The following is a 20326-nucleotide window of genomic DNA, read 5'->3' as shown; positions in this document are numbered from 1 at the left end:
ATTGATTGTTGGTAAATGAAGGGTGGCATTGTTGTCAATTGATCAGTAGATGAAGCTCATGGTGCAATTGGCAGGATATGCTTTATGAGAATGAACTCATTCACCATGGCCAATTTGTGTATGGTCATTAAGCTTCTTGCACAGCATCCATTTTCTAGGAGTGACAGTCCTAAATTGCCACTACTTATTTTACCACCTCAACATGTGTCTGGAGAGCCTCCAGTACATCTCTCCTATTTTCTACCTCTTCCACAATGACTTCTAAAGCGGTATCTGAAAACCTTGGTGAATGTGCTCTTACGTGTTCAGCCACTGCTCAAAGTATCAGGGCACAGAATCAGCTTTTAATTGACCCTCACTGTTTTTTGCAGCCACGGAGCGCCTCCTTTGCATGCTGCCTTTAACTAGCGCCAGCTACTCAGGCCCTTTGCTGATGTTTGCAGCCAGAGAAAGCATGGATTGTGCTGGGTGCATTTGGCAATTATGTAAAACTGCAGGCAGCAGGAGTTTATGACGCTGCCTGCAACACAATGAATGGACAAGGGTAATCGTGCACAGTGATCCCCATATCTATTTTCAGGTCTTAGGTAATTTAACCCCTATAAATTGCCCACATCTTCAGCATAATGTTCACAGGGCTTGTGTCAACGGTTCAAGAACTGTGGAGTTAGTCTATGGGCAGAATTTTCTGCCTGTCGGGCGGGCTGGTCCAACCTAATCTCTGGCGGGAGGGGAGCTGATCCCCGCTGGAGAAGCAGGCCCCGCCGCCATTTTACATTGGCGGGCCAATTAAGGTCCGCCCAGCATGACGCCCGGCGGGAAGCACTATGCACTTCCTGTCCAGGCGGGGGGGGGGGGGGGGGGATTCCCCAAGAGCGAGAGTGTGCTCTTTCACGCATGTGCACAAAAGAGCGCACATCTCCCTGAGGCTAAGTGCTGCCTCAGGGAGATTGCTGAAACTTTTAAAAATATGAAAAATAGAAAAAATAAATTCCATAACATGTCCCCCTCATGTGACAATGAAATGGGACATATTCATAATTTACATAATAAGTTTATTAAACTTTTTGAAACCCTACAGGAAACCTCATCCTGCCCGTGGATGAGGTTTCCTGTTTTATCTATTTGCCACTGAGGCTCCTGGCCTGCTCGCCAACCTTAAGGTTGGACGGGCAGGTCCTTTTAATTGTTTAAATGATCCTGTCAATGGCCTCAATTGACCATTGACAGGTCGGCAGGTGCACAGCTGATTTTGCTGCACCCCCGCCTTCCTGAGAATTTAAATGGGGCGCGGTGACATCGGGAGTTCCGCCCAACGTCATCCCGTTGGCAAGCGGGCCCCTCCCCCTGCTTGCCGACAGCAAAAGTCTGCCCCATGAGTCAGATGGTGTTCAATGTAAATAGTATTTAATCTATGAGGCAGGGGTAGTGTTTGCTTCAGCTACATTTTATGCTTAAAAAAAGAGATTATATATGGAGGTTACATACAGGATAGGACTAGGACCTGAAAGGTTTGAGGTTTAGAAAAAAAGTCAGAGTACCACACTCCAGCTCAAATCTTTACTTTGGAGATCAGTAACTATTGTTAAACTTACAACAGCCACTGCAGGGAATCAAATAAAGGGTTTGAGGACAGTAATAGAGGGCAATCATTTTTTCAGAACTAGTTGTTGGAGAGAGGTTTAAAAATACATAGTGTGCAACAAAAAATGTTGAAGGTGCATTTTGCAGGGATTTCAAGGGAACAAAGCTTGATGGTTGAGGGAAAGCTATTCAAAAAAAGTTTTGAAGTCACTGAATGCAAAGCACATGTTGATAATTCAGGGCCAGTGAAAAGGGTTAAGGACAGTTTATGAAGCCAGTATAATATTTTTTAAAACTTGGTCATGGGATGTGGGTGTCGCTGGCTAGACCAGCATTTATTGCCCACCCCTAAATGCCCTGGAGAAGGTGGTGGTGAGCTGCCTTCTTGAACCGTTGCAGTCCATGTGGTGCAGGAACACCCACAGTGCCATTAGGGAGGGAGTTCCAGGATTTTGACCCAAAACTTTAAGCAAAGAACTTTATACAGAGGGAGGGTGAATAATTAAATTTGAGGGCCTTCGGTTTAGTTCTGACCCATAGGCCAAGACTTTCTGGCCCTGCCTGCCTCCAGGATCTTTCGGTCCCGCCAAAAGTCAATGGGCTTTTAGCTGGCCCATCAGATCCCCTGCAGCGGGTCCCACCACAGCAGGGGCAAAACATCCTGGCTATAGTTACTAATATGACTAAAATAAAAATGGATGAGAACAGTTTGGGAAAGAAAACCATTGTGACCGAGGAGAATTAAATCTTCATCAACCCGGTCAGCTCTCATAGCTCTGTGTCTCTTTGTCTCCTAGCATGACACTGAGGTGACTGTAATTACAGTAGAGTTTCCAAATGAAAGTTAAAAGATATCAAATTTTGTTTTACCAGCCAACCAAGAATATTAATTAGCAACACCCAAAAGAGGTTTAACCTAGGTTATGGTTTTCATGAGGAGCAGGACCATTTCATTTCACATTCCAATAGAGCTGCTCTACTCTCTCCTGATTTTCGAAACTGGAACAAGCTTATTCAATGCTCACTTCCATGACACCAGCAATTTAATTACATTTTGTAGAAGCTTCACAACTGAATGGGAAATGTGGTTGACAGCAAAGCAACTTCGCACCTCAACTATATCTTTTACTTTATTTTCTTCATTGACGTAATTGTCAGTGCGCTGTCATACAATGGTTATATGATAGTTCTCTAGCTCTCATGAAGGGCCTCCCAGCAGTGTTTTATTAAAAATGTTAATGAGATTGTCTTGTGTGTGCTCTGCCCCAAATAGTGTTTAAAAATGAGAATAAAACGCTAAAGAACATAAGAAATAGAAGCATGCGTAGGCCATATAGCCAGTCTAGCTTGCTCTGCCATTAAGTAAGATAATGATAGCAAAGCAACTTCATGCTTCAACTATATATTTTACTTTATTTTTTTCATTGACGTTAATGTGGCTTGTCAAGCCTGCTCTGTCATTAAGTGAGATCATGGCTGATCTTAAGTCTCAACTTGACCTTACTGCCCCATCCCCATGTCTCTTGATTCCCTTAGAATCCAAAAATCGATTGATCTCAGCCTTGACCAAGCATTGTCCCCCTCTGTGGTAGAGGAATCCAAAGATTCACAAGGCTCTGAGTAAAGAAATTTCTCCTCATCTCAGTCCTAAATGGCCGAATGGCCAACCCTTTAACATGAGATGATGCCCACTAGGCCTCTATGCTCCAACCAGAGGAAATAGCCTCCTGACATCTACCTTATTAAGTTTTGTAAGATTCTTCTATGTTTCAATGAGGCCATCTCTCATTCTTTTAAATTCTAGAGTGTGTACCATTGTACTCAGTTCCTCCTCATAGGACAATCTTCTAATCCCTGGATTCAACTTGTAAACCTTTGTTGCACCCATTCGAAGACAAGTACATTCCTTTGCAAGTACGAAGGCCAAAGTTGTATGAAGATCAAAGCTGTCCACTGATTGCCAGGTATGTGTGGTCTCAAAGATTCCAGTGCATAGCTTTGAATGAAAATCAAATTATTCACAGAAAGTTAACAATTAATTAAGAATCCTTATAACTCAGTGTGATCAATTCTATGGAAAAGAAGCTTCAGGTAAGAGTGAGGAGACATCTGTGAAACTAGCATGAACTGGGGAGGGTGTAAAGGTGAAGGCTTGGAGGAGAGTTGTAGCAGGTTTTGGCGAGGAGAAAAAATTGGAAAAGAGCATCGCGGTGAACTGCACAGGTGGTGGTGGTGTAGACAACCAGTGTGAAGTAGTGGGAAGTGAAGAGTAACAACCATGAGCTGGTGAGGGATAATATCAGTATGAACAGAGAGGAGCACATGGAGAAAGGGAGCTATGAATATCTTCCTGTCACTGTGGCTAAATAGGTGTTCAGGTTTGGCAACACAAGAGTTCCAACTTCTATCCTGAGATCCTCATAGTTTCTCCAGATGAAATGAGGACTATCTGTGCCACAGTCACATTCAGTGCTTTCATCAAGTTGTAGCTTTTTGCAGGTTATGTTATTATTTTCTGAAGTTGTTTGTAGTTTCATTTTGCTAGTTTTCTAGGTTGGTATATATCGTTCTTTTTTTTTACTCTATTCTTGTTCCCAGTTTCAGTACTGTTTTTAACCTCTGGTTCAATATGAAAAACCACCTGTTTTATAACTTTGTAAGTGTTTTGATTGTGCCTAAAACCCAATTAAATATATAGGTTTGCACACCTTACATATCGGGCAGAAATTTGCGCTGAGTGAGCAGGTGCGTGCCTGACCCGCTCGAGCGCGAAACGATGCACCATTGTGTCGGGAGTCCCAATGTCATCGTGGACTCACACGATATTTCAGTCAGCGGGTGCTCACGGGAGTCGGCAGTGCGCTCACTGACAATTAACAGGCCTATTAAGGCCATTAAAGTAATAATTGCCTGAAACCTTTCTCTGCCCGTCCCACCTCATGAACTTGCAGACTTTGGATTTTTTTAGGAAACCTCATCCACGGGTGGGATGAGGTTTCCGACAGAAATTAATGATAATAAAAAAAATTAATTTCATTCAATGGCATGTCCCTGCTCATGTGACAGAGAGTCACATGAGGGGACATGCTTTTAACAGTGGTAATTTTTTTATTTTTGTGTTTTTAAATCTCCAGCTCCTTGAAGCAGCTCTGTGCCTCAGGGAGCTCTCATTGTGCACACTCGCGTGCATGTACGAACTTCTCTGCTTGCCCTCCTCCTGCCCCCACCCGGGCAGCGCTGCACTGTGCATTTCATGCTGGCTGGCCATTAATTGCTTTGTGACCACTCTTGGGCCTGCTGCACCCGCCTGACAAGCTAAAAATCCTGGTTCCTGGTTATAGGTTTAATAGTTTATCAACTCTTCAGCTCTCAGGACCAATGGTCATACAATGAAATGTAATGGCTGTTGTTAGGTCTACCTTTCTAGCAACCATTTTATGCAAACTAAGATCCAAAAACAGCACTGATAGGTAGATGCAGATTAACTATTTATAATAGTGTTGATTGAGTGAACAATGTTGATATTTAATAGTGGCAACAGATCTTCAGCATTCCAAGTGAACCGTCTAAACTCAGTTTGACACTTTAGTGAAAGCACATCACCTCTGGCATATCACTAGCTCAGGGATTGGATGTCAGACTAGGTTGAGCTCAGGTTTCTGGTATTAAACTCAAGCCCACAGCCTTCTCATCAAAAATGAGAGTGTCTTAATTCAGGTTTTCTATTGGGCATCTAAAAAAAGTTTCAATGGATTTGACTAGATCTTCTTTAACATCCTATAACCTAGCAGGAATTTAAAACGGAAGGAAATTTCTTCACAATTGATTATATTGGCTCTAGAGGAATCTTACTCTTTCTACGAAGAGGAGAGATACAAATGTGGTCCCATAGATAGCTGTTGGAAACAGATATCATTTCCAATTAAAGGGGCATCAGTCAATCAGACACAAGTAGATTTGTTAATCTGAAAGAACTGGACTAGTACCCAGCAAGAAACAAAATGACATAGCTATACCATCCTGGAACGTGGCTATAGTTTAATCAAGGGTTTTCCCAATGACTTGTTTGATAATGATACAACTCATTGTAGAACTCAACCAAACTGACCACAATAAAATCCAACTTCATTTCTTATTGTGCACTGAATTGGCTTGTCAGCCAGCATAGCAAAAAAGATTTGCAATTTAATTCGTCATTAGGATTAGATAAGAGAAAACCAACCACGTGTCCCACACAGGATTGCTATCCAGCAGATAATTGCTGAAAAAATTGGTATATGTGTTCAGCAAGAACAGGATGTCTCAGAACTCATTATTCGAGCTTCAATGTGAAGAGAAATTTCATTCATTCTCTGGCTGGCTCACCTGCTTGTGTTAGTGAGTTTCTGACCTACAAAGATCAAGGTGTCTCTAGATTTAATCTTTGTCCAGTACTTTTGCCTGCTGACTGCATTTATCGATGGAGAGAACATAGCACTGTAATTGGTCTTAACAATCCTTAATTAGAGAGGGTAGAGAGTTTCTATTAGTAATTATTATACAATGACTTTTAAAATCGAGTGAGGGTAATGTGGGTGGATGGGTGGAATTTTAACACGGAGGAATGCGTAGGTTTGGGTGTACATGGGTTATCTGGAAAAAATGCAAACACACGGGGAATTATAATTTATTGCATGCATATTGATTACTACAGACAGTAGATTTTAGTTATCGAGCAAGCCAACTGGTGAAATGGACTGGTCTGCCACATGATAGTGTCAGTCTGCCACCCGATTTAGAGGGCTAGGCCTCGTTACTATAAGACTCATGTTCTTGGTGCCAACTGGTAAGGACTTAGCAGCAAGATATTTTGGGGAGAGGGTGAGCTAGGAATGGCAGCATCTAATACTAGAAGATACTGCTGTGTATGGTATACTAAACCCTAACATCCAAGAACATGGCATTATTCTGGGTTATCTTGGAAACTAAAAAGAATCCCCAACTCTGTTGTAGTGGGCTGATTAGCCAATACAGACTACGGGTGAGTTGTTTTTTTTTTGGCTTTAGGTACTAGTCAAATAACAGCTTGATAAGAAAAAACATTAATTGTGGTCAGAGGTTCTTTCCACTGTGCTGGTGTTATTGTTTACGCTTTGTCTTCCATACAACTTCTACAGAAACATTGAAAGATTTATTGGGGCAGGAAATCTGAACAGCCTGGAACTGAAAGGGAACACATAATTGCATAGAAGGTGCAGCACAGAAAAGGGCATTCAACCCAACTGGCCCACATACAGTACTCCACACGGGTCTCCTCCCATGCTTCTTCACTTAATACTTTCAGCATAATCCCTTATTCCTTTCTGCTTTGTATGATAGTGGTTCCCCTTAAATGCATCCATGACTGAACAGGGTGGGTCTTGCTTAGAAAACAGAAAGCTGATGGGTGGCCTAATGGGGTTGTTAACATGATAAAGATGGTCTGATAGGATAGCCATAGAGAAGAAGTTTACACTTGTTCACATAGCCTAAAATTAGAAGGCATAAATATAAGATAGTTACTAATAACACTAATAAGGAATTCAGGGGAACTTGACCTAAAGAGTTGTTAGAATGTGGAACTTGTTACCACATAGAGTAGTTGAAGCAAATAGCGTAGACACATTTAAGGGAAAGGTACTCTAAATACATCTGGGAGAAAGAAATAGAAAGATCTGTGGTAGGGTTAGCTGAAGTTGGGTGAAAATAGGATTGAGTGGTGTATAAGCACTGGAATAGACCAGTTGGGTTATGTACTTCTATATAAAGAGTGCAGAGCCCGAGGTAACTAGAAACCTCTGACTGTTGGTGCCTTTATTAATTTAAAAGAATTACCAACAGCAGAGGCTTTTAGTTCCCTGTTGTTCTTTCATTCACTCTTCTGACAGCAGAACAATCTGAAAAATCAATGCTGATGTTATTTTCCGGCTACTGACATTTGACTAACTTTCATCCATGGAGATTAACTATTTTGGCTACTGCTGACCTCAATTACAGTCTATAGATATAAATGCTCAGAGGCAATGTATTAATGAGCTTTGTGTCTCAATGGATGCCAATGTGTCAATCAGTCTTTCTGGCTCTCAGTGTGGAACATTGTATTAGATCATGTTGAGGGATAATGCACTAAAAAAACTCCTTTAAACCTTTGTCAAAGTGTATCATATACAGATTTTATATATATATATATATATATATATATATATAATCTGACTGAACAGGCATCTGTTACATACTCCCTTCTACTTTATTTGTTGGTATTTTACCTCAAATCCTGATAATGTATTGAACCAATGACTGACATGCACTTACAACAATGAATAATTGAGGAAAGGCCAAACAGCTGCACCATTGTCTCATGTCTAATCAGTCTTCAACTCCTTGCCAAAGTGTACTGATGATCAGAACTTGGAATATATTCAAATCATTGCACTATATTTCAGCCTGTTGATAATACTGGCAGCAAACCTTAAGACTATTTGTCCCTTTGTGTTGTTCTTATTGCTGCATTGAACTCCAGATCACACCTAGGATTCATCAGTCAAATAAAGGCCAAGGGCTGAATTTTTAGCCTGCAATGGAGGTGGATGGGCACAACATTTTATGCATTTCTCTGGCTCCATTCTGCCTTCAGGGATGGAATGGGGGGAGGGAAGGACAGCCAATCAAGGTGACCTCTGCTTAAAGCCTTATGTGGAAGACGGCACAACCAACAGTGCAACTCCTTTAGTATTGCAGGAAATTGTCAACAATGATTTTTGTGCTTAACCCCTGGAGTGGGACTTGTCATGGAGCCTTATGACTCAGGGGTAAGAGTGCTACCAAGTGAGCCATGCCTGATACTTATGATACCTTCATGTAACTGGATTGCAACAATTATAGGAGACAATGGCTACACTGCAGCAGAGAGTGTTACTTGGGTATGATGGAGAGGCAATATATGTTTTCTCAGGATATTTCATATTGATGCTCTTCAATCCTGAAAATCCACTTTCAGGGATACGGTTAGCTGTGCAAAACATGGCTACTGGGCGCTGGTATTGTTAGCAGGGATCTTAGAGCAAACATAAAAGCAGCTTAAAAAAGTAGCTGAAACGTTGTTTGGCACACAGTTAAATACGTACACATCTGCAGGAGCAGAGCCAGCAAAAGTTTTGTCACTGATAAATGGTGAGCACAGGGCAATAATTGGTACGTACAGTAATATTTGTCGCCACCCAGTAGACATTTGGATGTGATGGCAAAGGAGACTAGGTGTAGGGATGTGTGAAAAGTATGTACACTCACCCTTGGTTTATCCCCCAATCATTTCTGATGCAGAGATGCTTGTGGACAGGATCTTTTGTATATCCCTCCTGGCAGCCACACTCACCTGTAGAAAATAAAGTGAGATCAGTAACTCGACTGAGCAGATTAAAACAAGACCCATGATTTTCCTACACCACAAAATCAGCCTTTCCAGCTGGCATCACGACACAAAAGAGCAACTGTCATTTAGCTGTATCTTATTATTTCAGGTAATTCAATAAAAATGGGATTAGCAGCAAGAAATGTTGGGAGCTAAATTGGATAGCCCCTGAAAATGGGCAGGGAATTGCAATGCGCAATTAACCCCCGCTTATTCAATGTAATGCAGGCAGCATGCCATCTTCATGGTGCTTGCTCATTTGAATGATTGCTGCATGTAGCCAGCATCAACCACACTGTTGATTAAAACAGTGGAGGGGGCCAGAAATCATTACTTCTCAGTACTACTTAAAGCTAACCCGCTCTGCTTAAATTAATACAGAAAATGTTGGGAATACATAGTAGGTCTGGCTGTATCTGCGGAGAGAGAAGCAGAGTTAACATATCAGGTTAACAACTCTTCATCAGAACTCAGATTCCTTCATATAGGACCTGTGTGTCCCTAGCCACCAATGGAGGAGACAGTGCTGGCCATTATTAGGACACCCTTTGCTGAAGCTGTGTCAAGTGACAAGGCTGAAACCATTGATGATGACGGTTTCCTCACACCTAACCCTCTTTCTCACTTCTTACTTGCCCCCCCATCCCACAATTTCTTCTGATTTACAAGCTGCTGATGGTGTAAGCATGCACCTCTTACTGTCCCACCCCTGTCATCGTGCCATAGCCTTAAGCTTGTGCCATTGTTCTTTCTGATACAAAGTGGTTTACCAGGGCAGTGGACTAATATCAACAATAGAATGATGCAAAAGATATAGCACCATCACTTGATTTCACACTCTCAGCCACTAGCTGCACTACATGTATTTTAAAGGATAGATTAGAGGCAGGATCTGTACAAGGTGAGGCACGGGGCATGAATGGGCTGCAGCCAGGGAAGAGGGAAAAGATAATGCAAGGGCCAGTTTGTGAGTCAGTCACACAGAACTGCAGAAGAAAGCTGATCGGTAGGCATAGCAAAATACTTGGTGTATTGGGAGGCCTCCCAGAAAGCCTGGTCAATGTCAGGGAGAATGGAAGTACCAACTTGGCATGGAGCTTTGCACAGAGCTTAGGGCCGATCCTCTCCAGCATGGAGGTGGTGGTGGCAAACTCCATTCAGACACTTGTGAAACCAATAGAGATGCAGCATCTGATGGCCAATGTCATAGTTTCCACTGCAGCACAAGCACTAAACAGTCAATGTCTGAGTACTGCAGTGGAAACTCAGGCTCATGGCTTCAGATTACAGATGCTAAGAGGCCATCAGAGGTTATCAGTCCAGCAATCTGTCCTCCAGTGGGTTTCTGGGATTGCTGATGTGCTGCCCACTGGGGAGAGAAAGCGGCTTCATGGAGAGTGAATCTCTCATGTGTGCATGGGTGTGCACTGGAGTCATCAGTGATGTAATGTCGCTATGGAGCCACCCTTTTGGTTTGCTGTACTGGTTCAAATGCAACTGGTATAGTGGACTACCAAAGAGTGAAAGCATCATGACTGCTGCCAGGACACTGGGTATTGACCTGCATTATTCTCTGCTTATGGCCACAACCAGCTGGATCTTAAGGGATTGAAATTCCTTTTGTTTCCAGTATAGGGTAGAGTTGACGTGCCATACTGCAAATGCTGCAGTTCTAGCAAAGCCACATGCATGCTCCACCTGCTTGTCTCTGGCAAGAGAGACTGAAATGTAATTATCTCTAACTGAACATACAGTCTCAGTGACCTCCCTCATGCAACAGAGGGCAGCAAACAGTATTGCATAAGTCTCCTGCTCCACCCTAGATTCATCACCACACTCACTTTCACAGCCACTGGAAATTTGGGCATTGCCCTGCTCTGAGATTAGACTTGTGATTGCACTAGGTGGTTGGGGGGAGGGGCATATGAGTGAAGATGTCTGTTATGATGTGCAGACATCTTGCTGAAGTAGGAGATGGTTTCCTAAAAATCCAGATACAATCTGGCTGAGAGCCCTTCTCCCTTTCCTCCTCATCCCTCTTCTAGAAGTTTGCCCAGCTCTGTGTAGTCTCTGTTCATTTTCCAACTCGTGCTGCATGCTGATTGACATATGCTTTGCACACTTCCAGTGGACATTCACTGCATATGTGCTAAAGCCTTCAGCAATGTGGCAATTTAATCCATTCCACAAGTGTGTTTGCATGCTGCAGAAGGCATTTTGGGGTCTAAGAACACACATAGTGCCCAAAAGGCAGGCACTAATAGACCCAGTGTTTCCCTCCTCTAATTTAACTAAACCACCAGTCTCCAATATACCTTCTGCAGTCATTTTGGGCTGCACAATTACTGTACTGTACAGTACTGAGTACTGTATTCATCTACTTACAGTAATGATCATTATAAGTAAAAGTTTTGTAATGGCAGTAAACGAGGATGCTAAAGCAAGATGGTAGAAGCTGCTCTTCTGCCACTTTTATTTATAGAGGCTATCATTCCTAATGCTTTTGCTGGAGCGGAAGTATCAAGCATTTTGATTAAAATTGTGTCTGGCTCCATTTGAAGTACAGTCAATACAGCTCAACTATTTCCAAATATCACCCACATATAATATCAGACCCTTCAAAGCACCTTGAACCGGACAAAATATTCAATTAAACAAAACATTTTTGTCACGAGGATCCTATCATTAAAAAGAAAACTGCATTTGTCAACTGCTCCTTTCATCACTGAAACAGAACAGTTGTCACTTGGTTGGGATCAGAATAGACAGCGTGTGCATGTCACCTTTTCAATGGATTGTATCTACCAAAGTAGCATTATTAAACTTAACAGATTCTGACCCCAATTCCCTTCCTAGCAGAAAGCTTCACTGTTAAGAAAATAATAGAGGTGTGCTGATTACATGATTCAGTGACTAAGCACTGAGTCAACCAAAATATAAGATAAAAATCGAGTTACCTTGCATCTAGCAGAATGTATCCCCTAGTTTCACACAACAATGTAGCTCAAACATACAGTTGCACAGCATGTGAAGTTGGGAGTTTGGTAAGTGAGGGAGCTTTAAGGGTTAATTTCTCTCTAAAGACTAGTTTTTTATAAAAAAAAATAGCAATGCACTAAAATTTACAATTTAAGTAATGAGGTAAATTAAGAAGTAAGTTTATTCCAGTCTTAAACAGTGATATACATGCTCTCTGAGAGCAGCCGTAGCTAGTTAATTAGGTAGTTATCTTAAACTGATTTCTGAGCTTTAGCAGGGCTTGGCTCATCATTGTTTTTCAGAATGTATAAATACAAGGGCTTCTGAGTGATGCTTACCTGAAGAGAGAGAGTGTGAAGCCAGGAGTTTGGTAAGTGGGGGAGTTTGGTGAAGAGGGGAATTCTACATTAATTAATAAAACTAAATTTAATTAACAGAATAAAGATGACAGGATGTGTGATGTGTCATGGCTGCAGCAAGTGAGAACTCCTGAATGCCATTGCAATCAATGGCAACCACATCTGTGGTATGTGTCTGCGTCTTGAGGATTTTTGGCTCAGAGTTGCTGAGCTGGAGACTGAGCTGCAGACAGTACAACGCATCAAAAGGGGGAATGTTACATCAACATTTTGTTCCAGAAGGCAGTTACACCCCTTAGGAAGTGTTATCTGATTTGGTCAGTGGTCAGTGGTCAGGGACAGGGCAGTGGGACTGCAAGATAGGCAGGTAAGGGGATCAAGAAGCTAAGCAACAAGTGTGAGGCTCTTGTGGCTTGCATGGACAAGTGTGAGGGCTATGAGCAGGCTGACCATGGCACCATGGTACAGGAATCCATTCATGTTCAGCAGGGTGGGGTTGGAGTTCAAAGGAATGTAGCGGTAGAATGGACAGTACAGTCTTGGGGATAGGCACTGTTCTCTGCAGCTGACAGCGAGAATTCAGAAGGCTGTGTTGCCTGCTTGGTGCCAGGGTTCAGGATATCTGCTCAGGACTGGAGAGGAACTTGCAGTGGGATGGGAAAAATCCAGTTGTCGTGGTCCATGCAAGTACCAATGACATAGGTAAAACTAGGAAAGAGGTTATGAATAGAGAGTATGAGGAGCTAGGCACCAAATTGAAAAGCAGTATCTCAAAAGTAATAATCTCTGGATTATTACCTGAGCCATGTGCTAAACGACGTAGGGTAAATAAGATTAGTGAGATGAATGCACGGCTCAAAGACTGGTATGAGAAAAGTGGGTTCTGGCTCATGGGGCGCTGGCACCAGTATTGTGGAAAGTAGCGTTGGGTCGGAGCTCACCTGAACCATGCTGGGACCAGTGTTTGGGAAGTAGAGTGGACCTTAAACTAAATAGGAGTGGTAAGGGACTTTTTAGGGGAAGATTGAGTAAATTAAAGGGAAATCACAAGGCAATAGGTCAACGTAACAATAAAGGTATTGATAATCAGAAAAAAAACTGAGTTATTGGCTCTGTACCTGAATGCCCACAGCATTCGCAATCAAACAGATAATTGTCAGCTCAAATAGAAATTCATATATTTGACCTGATAGCCATTATAGAGGCATGGCTACAAGGAAACCAAAGATGGGACCTGAATATCGTAGAGTATGTGACATTCAGGAAGGACAGGAAGCTGGGGAAAAGGTGGTGGGGTAGCTCTGTTAATTATAGATGGCATTAGTACTCTAGTGAGAGATGACTTTAGTTCTAAAATCAAGACATAGAGCAGAACTTCCCCTCCAGCCAATGGCAGGTTTTATGGTGGCCGGGACCAGAAAATTTGGAGAGGCCAAAAATCAGAACCCTGCAGCGGGAAAACAGTTTGGAAATTTCCCCTCACCACTTTGAAGGTGGACTGATGCCGGGTCAAGCTTCCCACTTATCCGTGGTGTAAATGACATTTGCATGCATTACCATGCCATGAATGCTCATTAAAAATGCTAGTCACCAGAATCATGTAGCCCCCTCCCAACTGAGTGTCACGTCAGTGGGAAATTAGACTGGTCTGGAACACATTTGGAAATAAGTGGCATGCAGCTGTCCACCCTCACTTTGCTCATGACTTTGAGGTGAGTACAACTGTCAAAGCCTACCTGGAGCAAGGCTGCTCCAGGTTCTCACCAATACCAGTGAGACGTTCATTGGTGGGGGTGTAGAGTTGCTTCACTCACTGGCTTCCTCCATTCTCTGGGAGGGTATCTTCTGTGGGGCTCAGGAAGGGCTGCAGATGAGTCAGAGACCAACATTGCCACTGGGAGATTGTGGGATGGGAGGGGAAAGGAAGACAGAGACATGGGGTCAGTGGACAATAGTGGGGTTGGAGATATAGTGGGAAGGAGGAAGGAGACATGGGGCAGGGGGGCAATGGGTAATGGTAGGGTTGGAGTTGTTGGGGCGGGGGGGGTGGTGTGGAGTGATGGCAGGCAGAGGGCAGAATGAGGGTGGGGAAGCTGGAGCCCAACATGAAAGACTGGAACACAGACACAGTAGAGGGTAGAATGGGAAAAGAAATGCATAAATTGGAGGGGATGTACGCAGACTCCAGAATACGAGGGGGGTTTGTGTTAGTGTAGCAGAAGAGGGAAGGCTTGCACAGGAACTCATGGGAGGGTGGGAGAAGGGACACTGTGTTGTCAGCAGTAAAGGAGAAATGGGAAAGCTCATTGAAAGACAGTCATAGTCCCTGGTTTGGGGTCAAGTAATCATGGCGAGAGATTAAATGCAGTCCTGGGGCTGAGATTACTTTATAGTCATGGCAAGAGCTTAAATGCAGTCCTGGAGCTGAGATTACTTTATAGTCAGGGCGAGAGATTAAAGGCAGTCCTGAGGATGAGATTACTTTATCGTCAGGGTGAGAAATTAAATGCAGTCCTAGGGCTTTGCTAGCCATGCCGCAGGGCTATGTATGGCACACATGTCATGGTCCTGCTCCAGGGAGGAGTAAGGGCTGTGTACTTAATTAGGATAAGGTACAGCTTGGTGTGCAGGGTGTAGTCAAGATCTTACCATCGCTGGCCATGGTCTTGACTGATTTGGAATTGGGCTGTAGATGGGATGGTGAAGGTTAGGGGAGGCATCTGCAGCCTATAAAGGGGGAAAACGTAAAACAGAGGGGCTTTTTCAAAACTTTGCTATTCTGCCAAAATCACCACCTCTGTACGTGACCATGCCTCAGAATGGGGAGGGTTGAAGTCCACAGTGGACATGGGGACATCAACCATTACGAGGTCAGGTGGGAGGGTTGGAATGTCAACCACAATTACAGTAGGACCCAGGATTACCGGGGGAGGCTGGAGAATAACGGGCGTGCACTCCACCTGCACAACATGGGGTTCAAGGAAGATCAGAGGTGCATGATCACTCACAGAGGGAGGGCTGAAGCTGGTCTCAAAATATAATCTTATCACCACCATTTTGCAAGCACGAACAAATCATAAGTGGAAAATAGTTTGGACAGGAGGGGACAGAGTCAGTGTGGGAGGAGCCCAGGGCTGCCCTCAGGGGCCCAGTTCAGTGGGAACCCTCAAACTGCTTGTGCTCCCCAGAAGGGAAAGTCAGTTTGGACCAATACTCTTGTTTCCCAGTTTTTACTGGTGTTCCTCTTTAAGGTAGACAAGACCAGTTCGGACCAGTGTTCTTATTTTCCAATTTTTACTGTTTTTTCCTTCTGGGTCAAAACATTGAAATGCAGTCAGAGCTGATAGAAAAGAGGAAGATTTCTTTGAGAGGTTTCCATTGGAGCCATTGCCTTTTTTTGCACTTGAACAAGAGACTGCAAGAGTCACTGGCTTTACAATATAGTCACTCCAGTTGAGCTTCAGCAGAGAGCTACGTGAGAATGTGAATGAGGGCAAGCATAAAGGAAGCACAGCTGCTGCATATCTGACAAGTAAATCCCACTGGCGGGTGGGACTGGAAGATCCCACTGATGGTGTCTGTCTTCACAGAGGAAAATACTAAAAGCCTCCCAAAAATAATGGAGAATAAAGGGACTAGTGTAAATGAGGAAATTAAAGATATTAATATTAATGAAAGAACAGTACTAGAGAGATTAAACCCCCTGGACCTGGCGATCAGCATCCCAGAGTGTTGAAAGAGGTGGCTTCAGAGGCAGTAGATGTGTCAGTGGTCATCTTTCAAAATTCTATAGACTCTGCAACGGTTCCTGCAGATTGGAAGGTGGCAGATGTAACCCTGCTATTAGAGAAAGGAGGGAGAGAGGAACCAGGAAACTATAGACCTGTTAGCCTGGCATCCATAGTAGCAAAAATGCTAGAATCTATAATAAAGGGTGTGATAACAGGACACTTAGAAAATAATGGTAGGATTGGGCAGAGTCAACATAGATTTATGAAAGGGAAATCATATTTAACAAATATCTTGGAGTATTTTGAGGGTGTAAGTACAGAATAGATAAGGGGGAACTGGTGGATGTGGTATATTTAGATTTTCAGAAAGCTTTTGATAAGGTCACACGCAAGGGGTTCGTAAGCAAAATTAGAAGACATGAGATGGGGGGAATATGTGGGCATGGATTGAGAACTGACTAACGCACAGAAAACAGAGAGTAGGAATAATTGAGTCATTTTCAGGTTGGCAGGCTGTCACTAGTGGGGTACCGCAAGTATCAGTGTTTGGGCTCCAGCTGTTCACAATCTATATCAATGATTTGAGTGTGGGGATTAAATGTAATATTTCCAAACTTGCAGATGAGACAAAACTAGGTGTAAGTGTGAGTTGTGAGGAGGATGCAAAGATGCTTCAAGGGAATTTGGAGAGGCTAAGCAAGTGGAAAAAAGTTGGCAGATGGAATACAATGTGGATAAATATGAGGTTTTCCACTTTGGTACTAAAAACACATATACAGTAGGAAAAACAGAAATATAAAGTATTTCTTAAATGATGAGAGGCTGGGAATTGTTGTACTTCAAAGGGACTTGGATATCCTTGTTCACGAGTCTCTGAAACATGCAGATACAGCAAGCAATTAAGAAGGCAAATGGTATGTTGGCCTTCATTATTGAGTGTAGGAGTAAAGAAGCCTTACTACAATTATGTAGGGCCTTGGCGAGACTGCACCTGGAGTATTGTGTGCAGTTTTGATCTCCTTACCAAAGGAAATATGTACTTGTCATAGACAGAGTGCAAAGAAGGTTCACAAAATTAATTCCTGGGATGGAAGGATTTCCCAATGACTAAACATTAAATAGACTGGGCCTTTATTCTCTGGAACTTAGAAGAATGAGAGGTGATCTCATTCAAACATACAAAATTCTTACAGGGCTCAACAGGGTAGATGCAGGAAGGATGTTTCTCCTGGCTGGGGTGGGGGGGTCTAGAACCAGTGGACACAGTCTCAGAAGAAGGGGCAGGCCATTTAGGACTGAGATGGGAAGAAATTTCTTCACTCAGAGTGTGGTGAATCTTTGGAATTCACTGTCCCAGAGGACTGTGGAGGCTCAGTTACTGAGTGTGTTCAAGGCTGAGATTGATAGATTTCTACATATTAAAAACATCAAGAGATACGGGGATAATGCAGGAAAATGGTGTTGAAGTACAAGATTAGGCATGATCTCATTGAATGGTGGAGTGGGCTTGAAGGGCTGATTGGCCTACGCCTGCTCCTATTTCTTATGTTCTTATGTCTAGTTATAGTGGGACTGGGGGAAGAGACTTTTGGTTGGTATTTAAGCCCTGAAATTTCTGTGTTCCCAGATGCGGGCTGACTGATGAAATATAACTCTTGTTTGCTCTGTTTTTTTTCATATTTCAAAACTGTTCATAATTCTGCATTAATTGGGCAGCCTTAATCAAAGATTCCATTGAGATATCTGACTAGGGCTGTGGAAATTGCCACAAGTTCAAGCACATTGCTGGGGCTGTCTAGACAGTGACTCATATTGCCTCTAACACAAATTGTAATTAACCTAAACTGCAGATGTTTGACTTTGGCACTGGTTGCAGTAGGTTTTTTTTTGTTCTACGATACCAACGTTCCTCACCTTGATAAGCAAAAGCTTGTGCTGAACAAAATGGTATGTGAATGTTGTAATTGAACCAGCAGGATGCAGATCTGCAGCATATCACCAACTTGAACTCAAATACATTAACAAACACTGTACTGTATTCCCTTGAAGTAGCATTCAATTGAAAATACATGTGATGTCTAACAACCTTCTTCTAACACTTTGACCAAACTGTGACTGCAACCATGTCTGCCTGTCTGCGGGCTCCTTGAAATGATTCTCTATCATTTACTGACTATATTTGTATCCCTGTTGCTGCAGAAATTTATCACAACACAGTTTGTAATGATTCTCTCCAGTCAGTACCCAACTGTATTTTATTAGTTATTCAGTTTTACCAAGAATGAAACTGTATTAAGTACAAATTGTGGTGAAACTTTGTTCCAATATTAAGTGTTGGTCCCGTGGGGAGCCTGGTGCACATCATCATAGATAATAAATGGGGTGATACAATGTGGGATGCTCCATTAAGAGGTTGTTCAGATATAATGGAGAGCATTCCAGTGCCTCCCAGTGGTGTTTCAGTGTGTTATGGACTGGAGTTACAGGGTGATATTTGACTTTGGCTAGAGTGTGAAATGGGCGATAGCAAATCATCCTATTTTACACTCTGAATGATTTTTTTTCAAATGCAGTCAATGGCCTGTGATGAGCTACCGTGGAAGTCGGACGTCACCCCTATAGGATGTAGACTTATTCCCAACATACAATTAAATGCAGAAACAGCGTGCATCAACAAATTTCTCTATCAAGCTTATTTTAACAAAGGAATGTAAAAGGAGGGATAAAAAACTGCAGGATTAAAGATGTAATTACGCAGAAGCTAATACATTTTGTTTTTCTTTAATTGACCAAACCTGGAAATTGATTGTCTTCATCTAACTGCTGAATTGCCTGATCATAGCTGTATATTATCCATAAATTGATTTAAAACATTTGATAATTTTTAGGTGGAAATGCAACACGGTATATTGTAAAAACATTATTCGCCAGCAAACTGGTTCTGCTTAATTTGGAAACACGTGTACATTTAAATTTCTATTGTAAAGCTACACCTAAATCTACACAAACCCAAAGAACAAAATGATGAACAGCTACTTTGGGTTTAATTTGCAGTATTCATAATGCTATTGCTAATAAACATTTTCCTGCTAGAATTACAATGTCATAATAAATGTATTTTGCTGTTGGTAGATAAAGAGGGTCCAGATTCCATCTGTGGTGTTTACTGAGTTGATTCGCTCTCAGCTATATGTGCTGGTTGTGGTGCTATATTCGTCTCAGTGAATAAGAAATCACAATCATGTCAGTTTAGAAAGCAATGGACAGCAAAGGCTTGGTTAATTCTGTTATTGCTCCTTTGTCCAACACTGAATTAAGTTCCCAAGTGTAAGTGAAAAGAATTCAAAATTAATATTAATCTGTGGGCTATTAACCATGATTAACAATATAATTTACATGTGTAAGAGGAACATGACCTGATTGTCTTATCTGCTTCCGCATGAACCAGACAAGTTAGTTGAAAACAGAATAGTAGATATATAAAGAAAGATGTAACCATTGTTTCAGCAATTAATTGAGCATGTAACTTCACGTGGTTCCAGCTGCAGTTGTTAAAAATGTGGAGTTAAAATAGCTGAAAAAAAAATGGTGCATTCTCTTTAGAATATGGTCAAGCATTGCATTTATACTTGAAATGGAGGAATTCAGTTTGAATTACTGAATGATTGAACCATGGGGCAAAGGGAGTGGTGGAAGGACAAGCGGTCAGTTGGAGGAACACAGAATTTTTGGTGAGTTAGAGGACTAGGGAAAGTAATAGAGTTAGGGAACAGCGAGGACATGGAGGGGTTTGGGCACAGTAATGGGAATTACTTTTATAGGTCATCGAGCACAAAAGTAATAGGTGAGCCAGATTTGGTGTGGATTGGAGCAGCAGCAATGTTTTGAATGAACTTATCTTTATGGAGTGTGGAAAATAAGAGGCTTGCCAGGAGAGTTTTGGGATAATCGAGTCTGGAGGTAAGAAAAGGATTGAAGAGGGTTTCAGCAGCTGAGGAGCTGAGACAGAGGTGGCGATAGGTGATATTATGGAGCTGGAAGTAGGTTCTACTGGTGTTGGAGAGGATGTGGGGTTCCTGGTTCAGCTTAGGGTCAAATAGGTCAGTGAGTTTGCAAACAATCTATTTCAGCATGAGCACATAACTAAATGCAACAAAATAAAACAACAAAAGGTATCTATGACAAACAAGTAACCAGCATATTATATTTATCAAGCCCAGAAGACAAGAAGGAAATAAATATATATT

The 20326-nt window shown here is 42.3% G+C and overlaps 1 protein-coding gene across 1 annotated transcript in view; it reads right to left on the bottom strand.

Moving 5' to 3' along the window:
* astn1 (astrotactin 1) overlaps positions 1-20326 on the bottom strand; it is a 2752121-nt gene that overhangs the window by 1430718 nt on the left and 1301077 nt on the right. The window contains exon 10 of the mRNA XM_041207794.1: positions 8890-8974. Coding sequence (XP_041063728.1) covers positions 8890-8974 — 85 coding nt within the window. The remainder of the gene's footprint in view (positions 1-8889; positions 8975-20326) is intronic.

Source organism: Carcharodon carcharias, chromosome 16, assembly GCF_017639515.1.
Source record: "Carcharodon carcharias isolate sCarCar2 chromosome 16, sCarCar2.pri, whole genome shotgun sequence".
NCBI classification, from domain to species: domain Eukaryota; kingdom Metazoa; phylum Chordata; class Chondrichthyes; order Lamniformes; family Lamnidae; genus Carcharodon; species Carcharodon carcharias.
Note: the sequence above shows the minus strand (reverse complement) of the source record. Positions and strands in the feature narration are given on the sequence as shown.